Below are 21,753 nucleotides of genomic sequence, written 5' to 3'. Positions count from 1 at the left end.
AACAACTTGTGCACAGTTGTTTGAGAAATAAATTGGCAATGCATTTAAGAACATCACTGTTGATAATAACTTTCAGAGACTTCAATCTCAAACTTCTTTACAACTGCAGCTGTTCGAAAACAGTGGCCTTAACTAGAACTTTGTCATTTATAAATGTAGGTAACCATTATCCACAGTAATTCCACTTTACAGAATATTCCATGGAGTGATTTGAGATGTTCTCCCCATGTGAAAGACACAATATGTGTAAGGATTATTAAGTTGACTATAAATATGTTCTTTGCTGGTTAACCTCTAAGATGTATGCACCCATTAGGATCAATTTCATGATTCTTATGTCCTTGAAAAGGTCTCTGTCTATACCATATATTATATATAATTTAATTTCTCCCACAAAATATACAGTCAAATTACAGAATACTCTGTGAAGCGCTTTGAGACGTCTCAACGAGGTGATAAGGCGCTATATCAAATGCAAGGATGATTATTTTTATTATTATTATACCCTGTTATGTTTTCTTATATATAAAAGGGGGTGATAATTCATACATTGGGCAATTTCTGAAATACATTCCTGAAAATAAAGACCTTCTAACTCAGAAAACAGTACAAACACGTTCACTTGGCCAGGCCCAATCTCTCTGTTGAGACTGGCAATAGGTTCACTTGATCCCAGCTTCCACTTCCTGGTCTAGTCTGTGATTTTGATGTCAGAGACTCACCTGGTGGCAGTTATGATGCAGCTATATCAATCATCATACTGCAGGTCTTTCACTGTACAAACAACTATTAGCTTCCCCCCGCAAACCCCACCCCCCCCACACCTCACCTCCCATCCCAATGAACTAGTAGGTAAAATGCATAACGGGACACTTGCAGAGACCTTAATCTCCAAGGCAACAACAACAACAAAATTACATTTGTGAAGCACCTTTCACATCAGGAGGACGTCTCAAGGCGCTGAACAGTCAGGGATCAGGACCCGAGCATGGGGGGGGCAGGGTTGGGATAAGAGAGGGCAGAGTGGGTACTGAAGGCACGGTCAAAAAGGAGGGTCTTGAGTCGTACCTTGAAGAAGGCAAGAGAGGGAGCAAGGCAAAGCGATTGTGGGATGGAGTTCCAAAGAGTGGGGGCTGAAAGCCCGTCTGCCGACGGTAGGGCGGGTCGGGTGGGAGGCCTGGAGCAGGCCGGAGCCTGCTGAACGGAGGGAGCGGACAGGTTGATAGGGGGTCAGCAGGTCAGAGATGTAGAAAGGAGCAAGGCTGTGGAGGGCTTTGAAAATGAAGACGAAGATTTTGAATTCTATCTCCTGAGGGATGGGGAGCCAGGGGAGCTGGCGAGGGTGGGCATGATTGGGGTCACAGAGCCTGGTGCAGGAGAGTTCTGGATATTCTGCAGCTTGTGGAGGGAAGAGCTGCGGAGGCCAACAAGGAGGGAGTTTCCGTAGTCGAGTTGTGAGGTGACGAATGCGTGGTAGTGGAATGGGTGGCACAAATAGCCTCAGTTCTTGTGTGAGGGATGGAAAAATGAACCAGGGTTCCTGATGATCTCTACTAAAACGTGTGCAGCTGGAACTCCGGTAAGGATAAGATTGGGTGCTCTTCATGGTCAGTAATGGCTGGCAGTCAGAGATCACGCTAGACTGACTGTATGTTTTGTGGGCAAAACACAGCACCCGATAGTTTAAGCAGGAATTGGTACCTTCAGGAAAGGACAGTAGAAAATTGGAGAATGTAAACCAAACAAAGACCACAGCAGTTCAAAGGGCAAAGTAATTATTTTAATGTGCTGGAGTAAATAATGCCTCACAACAGAAAACAATAATTTTGACTTCAGATTACAATTCGATGAGACACCAATCCAAGCATTCATTCAGCTGAAATCAAACAAACATCATTCTCCAATGTGCTGCCATTAAACTGGAGAAGAGAACTGCAGCGCACCAGGTGTGAACGAACCTGACACATGAGAGAAAAACAACTTTGAAAATGCATTAACCTATAAACTAGTATAGCTTCAATTTCACAAGCTCAGATGACACAAGATGTACAATCAATAAAAGTAGGTATCTCTGTGCTTTGGTTTCTTCCCATGTTTGTTTTGTGAATGGGTATTAATTTTCAGATGTAAGGTCAACTAATAAAAGATGTTCAAAACAAAAGGCTCTAAAGAATTATTTGTATTCTCGGAAAAAAGGAAAATTCCAACTTTGTTCCCTGTGAATTGATGCAACTTGGAAAGTGAGCATTGATTACAACAATTCTCCTTTTCAATCATGCTAATAGAAAGGGTATCACTCGACAAAGCAGCTCGAACATGATAAGAAGAAAATTATACACACACACACACACGTTATCATAAAGCTGAAAACATGTTTGTGCAAAGTCTACACAAAACTTCAGGTTTTTGCTTTCAACATTTAGAACGTCCCCTCCCAATCGACAAATACAAAAGGCAACACTGGAAACGTGTACTTAGAACATTGGCAAATAAATCTCACTTCATGTACCAGCACTTCCTGCCCATCTCTGCTTCTAAAATAACGTTATAATAATCCTTGCATTTGATATAGTGCCTTATCACATCTTAGAGGAGTCTCAAAGCGCTTCACAGAATATATTGCAAAGTGGACTATATATTTTGTAGGTAAAACACAGCACCCAATTGCACGCAGCAGTAACTGGGCTGTGCACTAACATTAACTGGGTTATGCACATACTGAATGATAAGGATTGGATCCCAGATCTGAATGCCATGTTATTAGACTGTGTGAATCATGGGGAAAAGTGGCAAAGCAGGATTATAAGAAGCCAGTTTATGATTAAATTCTGAGATGTATGACAAGTTTAGAAGGTGGTTTCACCTTCAAGCTTACAGTAATTTCTCACACCTTCGCACTGCAGAACTACTCAGCTAACACCTCAATTCTGTGGTGTGGGTGAGATATCCCAAAAGACGCATTGATACAGAGCTAAAAATCTTTATCTGTGCTGTTGAACTCATCTGAAAATCTGCTTAAAAAAACATTAGCACTACAAGCGGACTCTGCTCCAGTAACTGGAAATAACAGACACATTTTTGTCCTGTAATGACATATTTAAACTCATATGCTATCCAAAGAAAATTTATTGCAAAACAAACTGAAGACGCCATTAATTGGATGCTTCCGATGCTTGATAACAATCTTGTCAGTTCTAAGCCTTTTTGCTAACCTGGAGACAAACGTGCAAGTAAATACTGCATGTTCACTCATCCCAGATCACAAACACAAGGAGACATAAGGTTGGACATTTTCAGTTTAGCAATGTTCACACATGCTGTAATGGACAGAGAGATCCTAAAAATATTCAATTTTAAATTGACCCAGACTGTAACTCATCTACGATTAACATTCAGGATCTATCTCAAAATACAGGTTTCTAGATTACAAAACCTGATTGTGTTGTACCACCAAATCCAACACCAAGGTTTGAAGTGTCACAAACTTCTCTTCCAAACTACACTTTCAGGAATTGGATAAATGCAGCATTTCTATCCTGCTTCTCTCCCCTCCCCCTCTTCACAATTTGAATTAAAACAGTTAAGAACTTAACTGGGAACATACGGGAACATCAAGCTGAAACATACTCCTTAAGGGCTATCCAACACTGGATGGAAATATACTTCCTTCCTTCCCTGAGGGAACAACAGGAGGACAATGAACCATGGTTCCCACCAGTGCCAGCCATAAAGGAGGGTGAACACATTACTGCTAAGAATGACACAGTTGTACTTCAAGGAGCAGGAAATGCTACAATAAATCCCCTGGGGTGATTACAGACACATTGTTTCTCTTCTGTTTGTTTTGTCCTTTTTTCCCTTACCTATATTTTTATTGTTTTCTAGTGGATAGAAAACACTAAAAATATAGGTAAGGGAGAAAAAAAGATGAGGCACAAATCATAATAGGGCAATCCGTGTTGACTTTGTAAATCAACATCACTGAATTTGAGAGGGAAAAGTGAGACAAGAGCTCAGCATGTGAACCTTACCTCATCAGACAAGTCCTAGACTCGAGCATATGCATCTCATTCTATTTCCAACACATTTTTCCTACCTTAAACTCATGTGTCTGCTTGCACTTGATTAAGGAAGTGATCCAATGCCCAATTAAATCTTTTAGTTGATCGATAACATTGTATGTTTCAGTGTACAACATAATGTAGTTAGATTGGAATGTTTTACAACATTGAATACAGTTTCTGAAAGTCCAAAACCTACACTGAAGCATTTTGCTTTGCTGTAAAACCTCGAGATCTTATTATAGTGCTACGTCAATGCAGTGTTAAATTTATATTCTGTGCCATTTTTGCTCTGATTCTGAATACAACTTGACAGACCTATGAAGCCTGTGTGGTTGTTCAGTCAAATGGCAGGACAAAACTAGACAGGGCTGAAAAAAAAAGCGCAGCAACCTTTAGGAAGAAAACATTTGTAGGATTTAATATACCAGAATCTCAGATCTCAGTCACCTAAGAATGTGTTTGCTGCTTGGATGCTGAAAAATAGCCAATGTTAACTGTGATTATTTTCTAAGGTGAATTATCAGAGGTTTTCTTTATGGTGCAGCCAACCTTTTTAAAATCATCATAACAAACATCAAAACAAAATTATTTTTAACTTCCATGTAATAATTCTACAAAGACCTTTGCGGTGTTCTATACAAAACACTCACTTCTCTTAGACACCTTAGTGATAGGGTTACTTCCTACACAAAATTGCTTTGGAAATATTTAAAATAAGAGAATCAACCACAATAGCTTTAACATATTTGTATCAGAACACATCAAAGATGTAGACAAAACGTAGGTTGTTAAATCTCTGGTTGCAGAGTACTTACAATTGCAGAGTACTTGCCAAAGGCTGTCACTCATTTATATGGGAAACAAAGGAATTCAGCTTTCAGGAAAACATTCAGTTGACCTGAGCAGCAGATAATTTTACTCTGTGATAGACAATAATATTTCAGTACACTGCTGAGTTGAAAGAAAGAAATAATTTGTGCAGCCCTTGGGATGCGCATTTATGGTAAATCTCCAGATAAACGCAATGGTAATTTAGTATTAATTGAAAAAAGACTTGGCGTGCCCAAACATTTTACTCTTTCTGTTTATCTATATAAATAATAATAAATTTATAATGTACCAGCTCTCTGGCCAGCTTCTTGTGAGAGTTCTGTGGTGCATTATCACTATATTGTCTATATTGTGTGGCAAACATGAGTCAACACCATACAATTCAGCAGCATTTGGTCTGAGCTTTTCTTGTTTGGATAGCCCAGGTATCTGATGCAAGCAGATGCCCATCATCACCCTGCTTAAGAAATATTCAAACCAGACTGAGAATTCCACATATTATATGCCACCTACACATGGAAATTTCCCCATGTTGTGGAATGGAATATGCACTCTCTCTCCCTGCTTATCTAAATCCGTGTTAGGCACAGGTTGGCTGTGTCAAGCACAGATTGGTGAGAACCAAGGTTTAGGAACCACACAGTGTGTGATGGGATGATGGGGTATTGCTGGAGTTTAACCAGCTAAAACCTCAAGCTTCCAGCTAGGACCACCACAAGCTTGTACAACTACCTGTTAAGGCTTTGGCTTGCAGAGTTAACAGGAGCAGAGTGCTCCTAAAAACTGTCCTGCCTCTCCAAATCCTGCCGCTGAACCAGGCTGGTTGGGCTGCCATCACCAGACTCACGTTGGAGTCCTGTGGACCCAGCTGCTCATGAATTGGACTACTGAGAACTCCACAGTGGAGCAACTCGATTCTGATGCTCCATTGCCTACTTTGGTCTGAGATGCTGAACGTGAAGTGAAAATAATAGTTTGAAAACTAAGGGGCATCACTGAGTTGGCCCATTACCAATACAATCCAGCACCCCTCCCCTTGCAAGCAATTCATGTCAAAACCTGGTCCAATTTTATCATGTTTGATAAGCAAACTGAATACAAATCAAGCTATTCTAATATTTAGCATTTGGTCATTTCTCAATGTTCCTACTGCTGAAAAGTGAACGCTATAACACTGCAAAACGTTCTACATTTTCTTTAATAATAACAATAAAGGCTAAGAAATATATAATTTAACCATTAATAAGAAATTTGGTGTTAGCCGGTATGTTGCAAAGGCAGTACTTTAGCTATGAAAACTAATCATGAACCATTAAATGAGGACAATAGTCAGGTAACTGCCAATTAAAACTAATGACAGAATTGATATATGGATTACTCAAGAGATATTCACTGCGATACATCTGTAACTCATAACCTGGGAAATGTGTGCTCAAGCTAATAATCTCTGTGCCAATATTAATAACTAAGTAAATTACCTGTAGTTCGGTGCCAAAGATAAATACCTTGGACCTTTAATATGCTCACCAAATAAGTGAGTCATATTCCTGTGCTTGTGAGTTAGTTGCTTCACTTTATATTTCCATTTTCAAATATGTGTATTTCTTACCTATGTCTCCCCCACCTTGTCACTTACCTCTGTGATTGGAGGGATCCCGGTTTGCTTGAGGCAGTGGGGTGTACTGCTGCGAGGCTGGTGTGCTGGAGCCAAAGCCACTGGAAGCCTGCGTGATAAACAATTATGTCAATATGACGGCTGAAAGTCAAAGGGCAACGTAAAGATCTTCTTTGTTTTCTTTCTGCTATCTCTCTAACTAGCAGGGAGCAGACTGTTTTGTCATGCTCAGTCACTCTCTCGTAGCTGATGGCTTCTCACACGAGAGTCTTACTCAAGGTTGCACACAGCAGGGAACTCCATCAGCAGTGCCAGTTCTCTCTTTCTTCCTTCATCCCACATGAACTTTTAAATAAAGCCCGTCACCGAAGTCACATTTGTGGACGCTTGTCAATACAGCTCGAAATCTACGTTTCACTTCCAACACATGAGTTTTTGTTTTCCAACTTGTGTTATTAAGATAATCTAACCTTTCACATGAACCAAGCAGGTTGTTTACAAACACAACTAAAACAACACAAAACTTCCAATGTAGCAATGCATCTTGCAACATTTTAAATTTTCTCCCAAAATTATCAAAAATGAAAGTGCGATATGAAAAAGATTTTTCACTTGCACCATTAATTTATATATCAAAGCTTTTAGAAGAAACATTTCACCAATTACAAGAAAATAACTTTCAACACTTGTTTCCCATTGCCCATGTATCAATTGACAGGAATTTATCAATCAAATCATACTGTGCTGCAAGCAAAAACCTGCATCTTATATATATATGAACGATTGTAGTCTTCTTTAGAACAATGCTTACTCAAACAACAAATAAATTTGTTCAGATAAATAAACTGAACGTTTTTGACAGCAGCGTTACAATTGACTTCCAGATTGCATTATACCCTGGTGTTACAAGAAAATCGCTGGTCAAGACCATTTACCTGTACGTGAATGAAGAGTTAACATCGTGTGATTCTTTTAATAAAGAGGAAGCTTATTTGAGTCGTTGATCGCTCTTCGTACATTTCTCTTTTGCATATTTCCTGATTTTCTGACAAATGTCCTTTGGCAGTCTGTCAGGACGGACTTACAGTTGACAGTGCATGAGAGGAACTTCTCTCTCCAGGGAAATGGGCGATGTCACGGGGTGCTCTCTCTCTCTTCGCCATTCTCCAATTGGAAGCAGATGGAATTTGCAACATGACCCCTCTATGGAAGGAGCTCGCTATTAGAATGGTACAGGTTATCTTTTGACCTCCTCGGGCTCAATACTTCAATTGACCTGCTTTACATCAAACCTGACTCAAGGGCACTTTCATTCCCAGTTGCTTTTCAGCCAAGCAGGAAAACATTTAGAAATCAGTGTTTCATTTAGGAATATACCAACATCTTTCTTTGTCTACAATTTTCATCATTAATCTTTTACATGATGCCAACCTTATAAAATGATAAAGGTAAATTTAAAAAAATGCTAGCTATGTAAATGGCAATCCCACTATGATACAACCGTCCGCGTTGAAAAACTCAGACGAAATGTTAGAACAATGCATTAAAAAAAAGTCTGACTTCCAGGTTCTCAGGTCGTTGCTCCTGCCATTTCCTGCACATTGTGTAATATGTGCCACAACTCTATGTGCAAGAAGCACCGCTGATGTCACTTCCTTCACAAAGTGATGTCCTGCTCAAAGCATGGGCGCACGCAGCATGCAGGAAGTGATGGTAGGTATGGATCCTACGTGTAGCACCCAAGGATGCCAACAGATGCCAACGGTGACCCAAGACAAAAACATCGGCCATTTCTTCGTGTGGGAAGCTGGCTTGTCAGCACAGGAAGCTGGGCGTATCCTGGCACGCAAACCCACGCTGAACCGGGGTATGTTCAAATTGGGCCCACTGTACAAGTATCAAACCACAGGCAGTCAGATCGCCAAATGTCACAATCTTGTTCCATCCACTGAAGGAAAAAAATTAGTCCCTGTCTCAGGGGTGAATTTTATAGATTCAATAAATAGCCTAAAGGCAGGTCCTTTCCTCTGACACTGATATGCACCTACTAGAAGGTTGACAAAGGAGTGGAATTAATACCAACTGTGAAGATATCTGTGGGTCGGATTGTCCTACTGCCCTGATCACAGAGGGGAGAGTGGTAAATTGGAATTAAAGATTACAGTATAACATTTAGAAATAGACTTCAATTGCGCAAACGCTTGAATATAGAAAACAGAACAAATATTTTGGATTATACAAATCCAAACCCATTTCTGAATTGCCATAAAACCAATCAACCATATACCCGAAAAGTGATATTCAGCACCTGTATTGAATGGGTAGCCTTTCCCTCCCTCCCTACAGACAAGCACCACTTTGAACTAAAAAACAGGTCCACATTACAACATTGAAAGATCATTCCCTGCAGCAGCTACATGATGCATACACTGTACTCTGAAAAAATGACAGCACTAATTAATTACCAATGCACAAGCAGTCCTTTTTAATTCAGCATCTGTGCAGGAATAAGTATCAAATCCACTTGGACAAATGCTTGTCTTGAGACCATATTAACATTCAAAATCATCATTCCCCCTCCCGTTCCCTGACCATTTCAGTTTTCAACCATGGTTTCACATTTACCGCAGGTATTTACGCTACTTTATAATGCAGAGTACAGATGTGCAATTTCCCGGATCTGGCATTGGGGTTATTGGAGAAAGGGTAAGGAGCAAGTGAGAACAGACATCATCTGGCTAACCTGCATTCCTTTGTGCCATTTCAAACCGGAGATTTACCGAAAGGAAAAAGTCAATTCAAGACGTGTGGTGCTGACTGATGAGTTAAACAATGATTCTCCCACATGTAAAGCCAGCTGTAAAGGGCACAATAGATTTCCTTTTACAATCATGAAATATAAATTAGGGCCATTGTTTTCATTCATTTTTTGAAAACTCAGAATTTGTCAACAACAGCTGTTCTTGTTCACTGGTCTGAACAGTCCCATCTTAGGCTGGTGGGCTCGATGATGTGATACTATAGCAGTTCACCTTCCTGGTAACCTGTTCAGTTGTGAATTACCTTCCAGTTAAAGAAATCCTTCCAGGTGCCACTCTTCAAATTGCTCTTTGCAACCCTAAACCTGTGTCCTCTTGTTCTCTGTCTCAGTACATCCGAAAACACATAATAGGATCTATGACTTGCAGATGGCTGAACGTGGAGATTTATCATAGGATTTCCCATTAACCCGTAATGAAAAGATCATTAACTTCTGTAAACAGCTCATGATGGTCTCTATTGTTGGAGCGATTTTTTTCCAAATATCATTCCAACAAACATTTCAAGTGGAGTTTTGATCCTCCAGCTGGAGGCAGATAGCTCCTATTTGTAACTTGCCAGATTGATTTTGATTTTGGCCTGAAAATCAAACTACAAAGGCCCAAACAGTGTTGATCTGTACTTGGCTCAAGTAACAACGCTGCTTTCAATCTTCATTACGGTAACATTTTTTATACAATGCTGACTATGTGCTTGTGATCTCTTATCAGAGCCGACTTCTCTTTTCTCTGCCTTCTGCTGCCAGAGTTGATCAATGTGCCTGGACTGAAGAATGCTGGTGCTCCTCCATGTCACTGTTCAGCGGGGAACATGTTCACGACCAATGCACAGCACCAATACTCTGGAGTAACATCATCATGTTGCCATGTCTGACCGTGTGTGCAGCGATGGGTTGTCTTACTCCTCAAAGGAATCTTTCTGCCCAGTTAGCACAGGTAGAAGAGCGTGAGAACCTCAGCTTGATGGCTGGATGCCCAACATTGCAAACTGTGCCTCTTTCCTAATCTTTGTACATGCCAAATGGTTTTGATGCTCACACACTATATCAGGTCTTAAATTTGGACAAAGGTGAGTTATTTTAGTTTTACAAAAAAATTCTCATCCTTAAAGCGCCTCACTTAAGTGACATTTTTCATGTGCGGCCCTGGACAGTGTTTGCAAGCTTATACACAATGAGGGGTATCACAGCAAATATTGTTCCTCACCTGACATCAGAATGGGTAGACTGTCCAGCAGGGGTCACTGCATGGCAATAAAGAGGAACCTTAGGTTGGTCCTCCCTTCCCTAGCCCACAGGCACTAAAGCCCAGGCAAAGGATTTACAGATTGAGCTATTGGGGTTGTAAATTAATTCTGCACAGCTCAGGACCACACTGCACTGTGCAAACGTCTAAACCTCTGCAGAGTAACAAGAAAATACATCTCTTTACAAACAGATGTAAGTTAAGCTGTTTGCACCTGAATCTGTGACTATCTCGTGCTTTCAAATACGCAGGAGTGAATTGGGGTGTAAGTGTTTAACTGAAGCTATGTGTCACAACCTCTTGGCAGCATGTATCAGTAGGGCAGGAAATGGATCCCTGGATGTCTTTCACCTCTGTGAAGAGAGTGGCTTTGATTAAGCTGACGAAAGATGAGCGAGATATGAAGCCCCTCTTTATTTACCCTTTCTCCATCCCCGCATTTCCCCATCACCCCACCCCTGCTGTTTTGTGGAGTCTAGGAAAAGTCTAACTTTCTGTCAGTGATCTACAAACTGGGTCAGAGGTTAACAGGAGGTCAAGCTACCGCTGCAACTGACACTTCATGATACCCTGTTGTGTACCAACAATCCAACAGGTGGCATGACATCACTGCTTTAAGGAATAGAACTAAGCAGAACAAGCTCTATTTAATTAGGTGCAGAATAAGTTAAGACACCCGTATCCTGATCCAAAGCAACCAAACATCTTGGCTCACTTCTGGATCACATAGAGGACCCACTTTCACAAACACGGGGTTAAAAAGGCAGTTCACATCTCTGAATGGTTCCTCAATTCAAGAAATGTGTCCTAGTCTGGTTTGGCTGTACAACATATATATTCAGTCCCTCTGTGCCAAGTCGTCAGATGTTTATCTTGAACCTTCAATGTTTTTTTTACTTGTTAACCATTCTCATATCCTCTCACCATTTGGCTTTAATATCCTAAATGCTTTTTTAAGCAAACTTCTCTCTGTCCTGACTAATTTCCTCTCCAGCCGACAGATCAGAGGCTTTCCTCATCGCTGTTCCTTTGGACCTGTGAAGCCCCCTCCTAATCCTGCTGCTTGTCTACAATTAATCTTTCCAGTTGCCACATTATTAACACTACCACCCACAGACAGAGGATGCCTGAGCTCAACTGGACACTAACTCCTGCTGCAGAGTCAGAAATGTCAATCAAGCTCCAGCCAGAAAGCTGCCTGCTGTCAACATCAGAGATTTCATATCCCTCTGGCCCTGCTGATCAAACATTTCTTCCCTGGAAGATTAATTCAGCGTCCTACCCATTTCCTCCCATATCCTCTTGCCTTTTAAGTTTATTCAATGACCCATCCTGTATCAGAGGAAGGGGTAGTTGAATGCCCTGAAAAACTGAGCAAACTGAAGCATAAATCCCATGTGCTGTAACATTTATTTCCCTTCTATAGATGCTCAGATTAGGCACGGCCAACATGCTTCTCTTTGATCGTATGTTACAGGGGTTCACACAAATATAATCGCAAGACGAGGAGCGAATTGATTTGGTCGGCAAGGTTACAGTAAACCTACCTAAAAGCTAATCGATTCTCCTTTGTTCGACACCTTTCTGTTCTTTTCTCGACTGACAGGACGGTACTTTGTAAGAGAACTAAACTACCAGATCCGTGCTGCCAGCTGTGACCATTTTTGACCATATAATGCACATCCTGTATTTTTCAGGCGACCTGACCAACCTTGAGCCAAACGCACTTTATCAAAACTTGCAGAGCTTATCATTATTACAGGTAGACGTGATGCCACACCCAATTATGGGCAGAAGGGGGTGCTGTGTGCAGTGATATATATATATAAAACATTCCTATTCTGACCATAAAAATTAATAAAGAGATATAAGATTTAACAAGATTTAACCCACCAAAGTTATCAGCTAGGTGCTAGTATCTTCTCTCTTGTTCCATAACTAATGACAGCTAGGACTATTAAATATCCACATATTCCAAATTATTAAAAGTATTCAGGAATATGGTTACACATTTACCAAAAAAATGTTAAATTTTCCATGATTATTCGGGTTTGGAGAAAAATTCCACCTGGGTCAAGAGATTTACTCCATTTACATTGTGTAGCAGTTTAGAGTGTCCAGAATTAGGCAAATCCTTTAATGCAGCCTTAATTGTGACATGTTTTTCTTCTAAATGTCATTTTAATAATTATAGAAATCAGCTTCTCAGTGAGGCTAAATTAAAACAAATTCTCCCTTCAGGTTAAGATGAGTTTGAATAATAACACAAAATATACAGTCAATTCACTTTACAGTATATTCTGTGAAGCATTTTGAGACATCTCAACGACATGGTAAGGCGCTATATCAAATGCAAGTATTATTAAGATGAATTTTAAACCTTGATTAATGTTCTATTCTTACAGATTGAGTGCACTTGGAATAAAAACAGTTTATCTCACATGTGTGGCGTTCTAGTTTCATGTGCCAACGTTGGAATTATAATACTTTTCTACTTTCTCTGCTTGCCAATCACAATATTCTCACTTCAAAACAAATTTACCATTTAATTCTGCCTCTCTCCTCTTGTACTCATCCTTTCTCTTTGCTTTTGGCAACCTGTTACCTTTCACCATCTTTTCTTTTGAGTTGGCATAATATTTTGAACTCTAATGCTAATTTGCTGTTTTCTTTTTGCCCCATAACAACAACAAATTACATTTGTTCAGCGCCTTTCACATCGGGAGCACAACCCAAGGCACTTGACAGTCAGGATTTGAACCTGAGCTGTGGTTTGAGATCAAGAAGGATGGAGGGCAGGGAGGGTAGGGGTAGGAGGGTGACTGAAGCGGCGGTCAAAGAGGAGGGTCTTGAGACATGCCTTGAAGGAGGAGGCGAGGCAAAGCGACTGTTGCATGGAGATTCAAAGCGTGGGGGCAAAAAGACTGAAGGCCCAACTGCCGATGGTGGGGCAGGCCATGGAGCAGGATAGAGCCCACTGAGCGGAGGGAGCAGACAGCTTCTCAGGACACGCTGTTCTTCGGCCACTTTTCTTCAGCTTTTTCTCTTGTTTGCACCTTTTTCTCTCAGGTGTGCTCTGTCATTGCACTCTCTCAATTGTGGCCTTTCCTGACTCCTAATCGTTTAATCTTTATGAAGGTGCCTGATGTGAACAATAAGCTGTACAAACATTCCATAGAGCAATACCAGAGAATATTACTACAGTAGTTGGATGGAGATCGTAAAACACTGTAAAACAAAACCCCAAGCCTCTACTCAATAGCCTAGGCGAGATCAAGAGCTTGAACTTTGGGGTTTTTCAGGGGGCATGATAAGCAGCAAATCAGTTTATTGAGGCCCATGGGACCACCTTTATAATTTAAGAAGAAATGACTGGAATTAGCTGTGTTTCGAGCAACAGTTTCACAAGACCTGAATGCTGAAAGTGATATCAGTGGAGTAACAGCATGCTGCAAGTCAACAACAAGAAGATTACATTTGTATAGTGCCTTTCACATCGGGAGGACGTCCCAAAGCGCTGGACAGTGTACAGCATTTCAGACCCGAGCTGGGATCAGGGAGGGAGAAGGGAGGGAAGGGGAAGGGGGGTGGCCGATGGCATGGTTGAAGAGGAGGGTCTTGAGGCAGGACTTGAAGGAGGTTAAGGAGGGGGCGAGGCAGAGTGACTTGGGGATGGAATTCCAGAGATTGGAATTCCAGAGAGTGGCTGAAGGCTGAAGGCAGAAAGATAGAGTTGGGTGTCATCCGCATACACGTGGAGGTTGACCCCATGTCTGCGGATGATGTCACCAAGGGGGAGCATGTAGATATTAAAGAGGAGAGGGCCAAGGACAGAGTCCTGGGGGAACGCCAGACGTGACAGTGCGGGGGCTGGAGGAGAAACTGTTAGATGCAACAAAGTGAAGATGGTGAGAGAGATAGGAATCGAACCAGGCAAGGACAGGTCCGTGAAGATTGAGTAAAGCGGAGAGGCGGTGTATGAGGATGGAGTGGTCGACAGTGTCGAAGGCGGCAGAGAGGTCGAGGAGGACAAGGAGGCAGAGGGAGCCCTGATCCCAGATGTTCAGAATGTCATTAGTGACTTTGTTTCCATGCTATGGGCAGCGCAGAAGCCGGAAGTCGATGCAAATTCAAACACAAAATTAAAAGTTGAAAACATTGCTTGGGGAGGAATCTAAATTGGGAACATAATATTGTAAAAATCCTCTTTTCTTTAATGAATAAATAGCAATATGATTCGCTGGAAATAAAATACCAAATTCAATTAAATATATTTGTGGATTTTGATATAAAACATTCAATGTGACCAATTTGACACGAAAGTGTACACAGTTTACACGTTACTTTGTAAAACAGATCCTGATGAATCACTACAGTTTTTTGTGTGTGTTTGGATGAGGGACTGGACACTATCCATTTCTCTTTTAGCTGAATAACTTTGATTCAATGTAACCAGTAGAACTAGCTTTGTATCCACATGAAATTGTTTTCATTCAGAATCCCTTAATGTGAAATGCCGGGGATTTTTACCTGTTTTTTTCAACATTTAAATATTTAAAAACTATTTCTAAGCTAGCTGGTAGTTCTATGCCCTGTGCAAATCTGTCAAGATTCCCCAGAAAATAAAGAAAACTATATAAAATACCAGTTCAGAAATGTCTACTGTCACCAAAAATAGCAATTTAGTTTAGTGACATCAAATACATTGAAACAACAACTTGCATTTATATATCGTCCTTCGTGTGGGATAATGTCTCAGAGCGCTTAACAGTGGCGGAGCCTGACACCACGCCGAGGGGAGGGAGGAGATGAACTTAAGCACGGTCGAAGAGGAAGGTCTTCAGATGGGTCTTCAAACCCAAACAGAAAATCCCTGGCATTTCACATTAAGGTGATTGTTTGCAAACCAAAAGGGGAAGGAGGGGACAAGGCAGAGAGATTGAGGGAAAGGTTCCAAAGTTTTGGGACAGAGTAAATGAAAGCATGGCCACTGATGGTTGAGCAGAGGGGGCGAGGGACAAGCAGGAGGCTGGAGCCAGCTGAGCAGACTAATGAAAGCATTCAGAGGTATTAGTCCGGATTTTGTTGCTGCTCAATTAATTTTATTTTGCAATATTTTGGCATTGACCGTTAATAATTGATTAAAAGTTTGAAACCAGTAGAACTAGCTTGTATTGGTTTCAAACTAGCAGCACATTATTCTGGCAACCCCTTTCTCTGCCCTAGATTTTCTGGACAACACACTTTACAGGTGGGAGTAACTACTGTACTACTACTGGGAGTAACTCTTGGTGTCTTATCTATCATAATAATACTTACAATTGGTACAGCGATTTCCATATTTGGAAGCACTTCACAAGATTTACTATGAAGTGTAGTGACTGTGTGTTTTGTGGGTGAACACATAAGACAATTTTCACAAACAGCCATAAAGTGATTGACCAATTGTATCTGGGAGGGTGGTGGGGAGAGGAGGGGGAATTGTTAGCCATTTTTCTAATACAAACTTCCTTTGTAAAGACATAACAAAAAGAATTCCTAATTTTCCTTAGCAGCGAATGATTGACCCATAAGCATACTTTCCTTTCAGTGGGACTATAGCACAGTCCAAGTTGTTCAAGTTTCAAGCGCAGGTGAGAATCCTCCTACAAGCAATACTTTAGAAGCTCTTTGGATAGAAAATACTACTCAAGAAGCGGAAGTAGTTTCTTTTGGCAGCTGAATCTCAATAATCTGCATCAGTGCAAAAAATCAATGTAGAATACTAGCTGTGAACCTTCACACATTCCTTCTCCACCTGTCTCTTCCAGACAGCTTCACTGCTTGAAACTCTTGTGCACTGAAATGTATTTGTAGAGTTAACAATCATAGAAATTACAGCAGAAGAGTCCATTATTATTATTGGCTGCCATGTTTCACCCACAACATAGAGTCAATTCACTTCACCATAAATTCTGTGAAGCCCTTCAAGACATCTCGAAGATGTGATAAAGCGCAAATATCAAATGCAAGGATTATTATTATTATTATTAATTAGGCTAATCAAAACCCCAGCTCTTTTTCTGTACCTTTAAACAAGAAAAATGCCTGCAACATCAGTTGCTTTGACATAGATTTGGATGAAGGAAATTAACAACATGACTACACACAACCACATCTACAAAATTTGCGTTCTATTGAGCAAACAGGGACAACATTATGATAAATCTGCCCCTCATCACCGGCCCTTCTTGTTCCAACCTGTTGTTGGACCACCTAATACATATTTTTCAAAATCTCTGTGCAGACAATTTACAGTATAAATATGTTAATACATTAAAGAAGAGCAAATGGCTTAAGTACACCTTGCATGTATAAGCAATGAAAGGGATAGTGATGAAATGGTGGCAAAACAATGATGCAATGTTGAAGGAATTAATAAACGTAGAATAATGCAAACAATTTCTGCAATATTTGGTATCAGGCTAAATTTTCATTTAAAAACGCAGCAACATTGTTTGGATAAGCAGAACTCTCCTCTCCTTTCTCTCCAAATTATATAGATACACAAAGTACTTTTGAGATTCAATTTGTTTAGAGATTTGAGCTCAGTATTATGACAGAGACAGAGCTTTCTTACCACCACCTGGTTTAGCAAATATATGAAATAATTCTTAAACAGCAATTTTTCCAAGATCACTTGTTTCTCAGTACAACGTAAAAAGGCATGTCTGTTCAGCAGGGCATTCAAACTCTGACATTATTTGACAGAGTTTAATGCTTCAAAGCCTGACTGGCTCCATCTAGTAATCACTAATTTGTACAGTGCAGCTGGACTTAAAACTTATTTTGGAAGAACAGGACCTTTCAACAAGAATAATCCCTGGGTCAAGCGAGTTGATGTAACACAACTCATATTTTGTCACTGAAAGCAATAGGATTATCACAGTGAGTTCACCTAATGACCAGCGCACACACTGTGATTTGGTTTGCTGATCTGGTTAGACTGAAATAAACAAGTAAAGAACATTAGTCCTTAAAAAAATCTATTTAACAACTTAAAAATAAACTTTTAACACATTTTTCAGAAATGGCTAAATACCCTGCTCAGGGTGGTACTAAGCCAGTCATGTTGGCAAAGTCCCAGGTTTGATCTCTAACCTGTCCTGAATTATCTGATGAAACCCAAGGTGACAGCTGATTAAAGACTAACACTCGCCAAAGAGAGGTCGGCAACAGTCTGTCCCAGCTTCTTGGCTGAATGGGTCAGTTGTGGGAGAACATTTGGGTTGATTTGAAAGTGCCTTTGCAAAATAAGTCTGCAGATAAGAAGTTTTCAAAGGACACGTCTATATAATCTGGGCTAATGCTGGTGCAATCAGAGCAAGCTGTGTAGAGCAGGACTAGGTCCTCTGAGCAGCACAATGTGGGTGGAGGGAGGGGTGAGGCTGATGAACCCTGATCTAAGCTGGTACTCTAGTACTTATAATGGAGTTTCAGCAGTGATTAATAAAAAATAATTTAAAAAGCACCAACAGATATGAGTTCTTGTATCCGAACATAATAACTTCTAACTGCACATAGGCCAATAGCAGCCTTCTAAAAAAGAAAATTCTTCTAGGGTTCCTGAAAGTCACAGATATACACCTCCCCCCAATTTCCACACTGGTGAGCTATCAGGTATTTCCACCTAAAAAGCAGCTTGGTTCTTTTCCCAAGTTGATGACCCCTTTTTCATCTCAGATCTCTCGGAGACTCATCAAAAACACAATTTAATTACAGCTCCAAAAAAGTGTAAACACAACTTCTTTTTATCTTGTGATACATCTGGACAAGTAGACAATGTGCTAAAACAAAATAAATCTGCCCTGACAGTCACATCAAAGGGTTCAGCCAAGGGCTTGCAGCTACTTAAGACATTGGAATGTTGTTGCTAGGCATCTGTCTGCAACCTATCAACCCCTTAAAGAAGAGCTTTTTTTTACAGTTGGGATGAGAAAAGTGAGAGAGTGGGAACTAGACAGTAAAAAAAGACTTTGGAATCTCAGGGGGATTTAGAAGCTTAAACTAAGACGAATAAAATTCTTCAGTTTTCCCACCAAATAAAACTTCGGGTATTCACGGTGAAAGACGAGTTTAGAAACTTGTCGCTATTTTCCCAGATGGTGATGCCATCGGTTCGAGGAGACACGGTTCTTGTTAAAACCATGTACTTGCATGTAAGATCAGATGAGAGACAAGGGGAGATGAACAATGTGCTTTACCCCGCACCACCAGAGACTAATGACTGATGGGAGACATGCATTTGTGACTCTTCAAAACCACTTTATCAGTTGAAAGATGGGTTAATGGGCTTATAGCAGCTGAACTGTGATGGAAAAGTTATTGAAAGAAATAGTTGCACAACATCCTTTGCGTTTCCCTGTATTCAAGACGTGAAAGGAAAGTTCTGCTTAGTCGGGCTGGGGAAAGAAAGAATGTAAACAATAAAAGCTGGGGATATTATTTTGTACTGAAATTTTCAAAGTCTCCAATCTTTTTTCAAAAAGCATCTCAAGTATTGCTCTCAACTCACTGCAGGCTACAAGCAAATTATTTTAGGATTAACTGGTGCACAAAGAACAAATTAGTTCAAACACCTGAAATAAAATGGAGGTATGTGCCCTGCCTGTGCTCACTGCTTTTATACACCTAAGGGAATCCGTCAAACTGCTGAAAATACTGGAAGTCAACTTTTACACAATAAGTTATAGTTTTCTATTGAAGCGAGCCCTTTTCACGTACATCAACTTGACATGCGGAGTTAATCCATCTATTTTACTGCCTTTCCACCTCTTAAATTGGGACGGATGCTAATCCAGTGCTGAAGACATATTACTCAGTGGAATAACTCGCCTACAGTGCCAATATTACTGGTGTGTGTGGGTGTGAGGTTTGGGGCCGTGTGGGAGGCACCACTCACATTCCTCCCAAACACAAGGGCAGACACAGGATGGACTTTGCATGCATTAAGATTAAAAACTGCATTAACTGAATCTCAGCTTCCTCCAAAAGCCTAGATAAAAGCACCTGGGTTCTGGTACACCACGAGCCCACACAAACCTCAAAGTGGCTGGTTTGAATCCCTGTCTGCATCATATTGGCCAATCTCATTAGAGGCAACCACTACTAATTGTAAATCAGAGACCTTTGCTGGAAGGTGCGCATGAAGGATCACCAGCACACAGTAACTGGGACAAATAGCCTGTTTGTGTGTCCTATCACTCTATGGAACTCTAGTTCTATATGCTGAATAAAGATAGGAAGAAGCTCAGATTTGATGCCAACTCCCAGCACCACCACTACCACCACCACCCGCAGTCAAGTAGTCTGCTAACACTCATTGCCAAGGCTCACACATGAATAATGGCCGCCTCGGTGAAATAGCAGAGGGTCAATGTGGAGACAAACTCCAGCCAAACTCCGAAAAGGAGTTAAATGCCTAAAAATAACCAGAGAAGGAAAAACTGGCAAGAAAAGAAAACACAGTTTCATTAAAAGGAAATAAAGTAATACATTTTTGCTGTGCGACAATTTTATGTTGTATACTTAATGGAGTAACTTTTCACCTTAGCACCAGTTTAGAGGCACTTACTTCAATGCAACTGGCATTATTTGTCAGGGGAAACAATTCATCCTACAATGCTGCAAGGTATTAAATCTACCGCAAAGTGTTTTCGTCTTTTTAAATATATATATATACACTTCTTCAGTTTTGTTCAGGATAGTAATTTTAAAAATTTTTAAAAATGTTTTTTTCCTTACCTTTTTAATCTTGTGGCAGGTCAGATGTTGTCGGTTATCATCAATCAAAAGGAACTAGCAAGGACGGCCCAAACAAAGAGTCTATTGAAATCTCTGAGCATCGAGTTATTCAGCTTGTGGTTCTTGTCTCTGATTTAACCATATTCAGCACAATTTTTTTTGCTGTAAATTAGAAGATCAACTATTGCAACTCATTTCACTTGTGAGTTTTAACAGCCAGTGGTGACAGATGACATCTCTTGCCAAGATTTCCTGAGGTGAAATCTCATTACACTACATTGCAATAGTTCTTGCACTATGTTGTTTTACATTTTGAGTTTGCCTTTGGAGGTAACCTCTGAATGTAAAATGTCCAGTTTTCTCATGCAGTATGTTGGGTTGGAGAGCTAATTCCTTTGTGAAAAAAATCTGCACTCACTGCAGCGACCAGGCGGACATCATTGTATAGGTACTGTGAGGACCTCAGACTTTCACACACACATGATCCACTATTAAAAAATGTTTTCAATATGGTAGTAGAACAATGAAAGAAACCAGGAGCAAAGTCGCCCGATATTCAGGCTCCCCTGATGTTATCTGGGTAGAAGTCCCAAAAATGAATATATTTTGCCAGTTTTACCCATGCACTAAAGTCTGCCATCAATCCAATGAGTGATGTGAAGACTTTCTCAGTGCATTAGTTGTAGCAAGCTACTTCCAGAAGTCTGGAGGAAAGCAAGGTGGCTCAAAACAGCCCAACAACTCCCGTTTGATGCCACCTTTAGATTCTCCTGAGTGGCAACATAAAATTGCCACAAATCATAAACCACTTTACGTCAACCGACAAGTATGATGTTCTGTGCGCAATTGGCTGCCGCGTTTCGCCTGCAAAAACATACAGTCAATTCACTTTACAATATATTCTGTGCAGTGCTTTGAGGCATCTAGAAGGAACAATATCAAATGCAAAGGTTAGTATTACTATTAGTTTTGCCCACAAAATATAAAGTCAATTCACTTTATAGTATATTCTATGAAGCTCTTTGAGACATCTCAAAGTCATGATGAGGCGATGTATCCAATGGAAGGATTATTATTATTAATAATAAGAACCCATGGCATTATTCAAAAAGAGAAGGGAGTTTCTCCCAGTGTCCTGGCCAACAAACTTCCATATAAAAATTGGTCATTCACTCCATGGCTGTTTGTGGGATATTATTGTGTGTGGGAAATTGCTATGAGCAAATCGGCTGCTACATTTGCCTACAAATGTTTAGTCACTGCACTCTGAGAAGCCCCGATGACGTGATAAACCACTAAATCAAATACAAGGATTATAATTATTATTTTAAGTACTTTCTTTAATTGGCATTTGTTGGCCAAATGACAGCAAACTGAAACAAATATACCCCACTTA

At 40.4% G+C, this 21,753-nt stretch overlaps 1 protein-coding gene across 1 annotated transcript in view; it reads right to left on the bottom strand.

Annotated features, from left to right (window-relative positions):
• lrmda (leucine rich melanocyte differentiation associated) overlaps positions 1–21,753 on the bottom strand; it is a 397,076-nt gene that overhangs the window by 34,777 nt on the left and 340,546 nt on the right. The window contains exon 6 of the mRNA XM_042336602.1: positions 6,532–6,619. Coding sequence (XP_042192536.1) covers positions 6,532–6,619 — 88 coding nt within the window. The remainder of the gene's footprint in view (positions 1–6,531; positions 6,620–21,753) is intronic.

Source organism: Callorhinchus milii, unplaced genomic scaffold (genome assembly GCF_018977255.1).
Source record: "Callorhinchus milii isolate IMCB2004 unplaced genomic scaffold, IMCB_Cmil_1.0 Scaffold7, whole genome shotgun sequence".
NCBI classification, from domain to species: domain Eukaryota; kingdom Metazoa; phylum Chordata; class Chondrichthyes; order Chimaeriformes; family Callorhinchidae; genus Callorhinchus; species Callorhinchus milii.
This window is presented reverse-complemented; position numbering and strand designations above follow the sequence as displayed.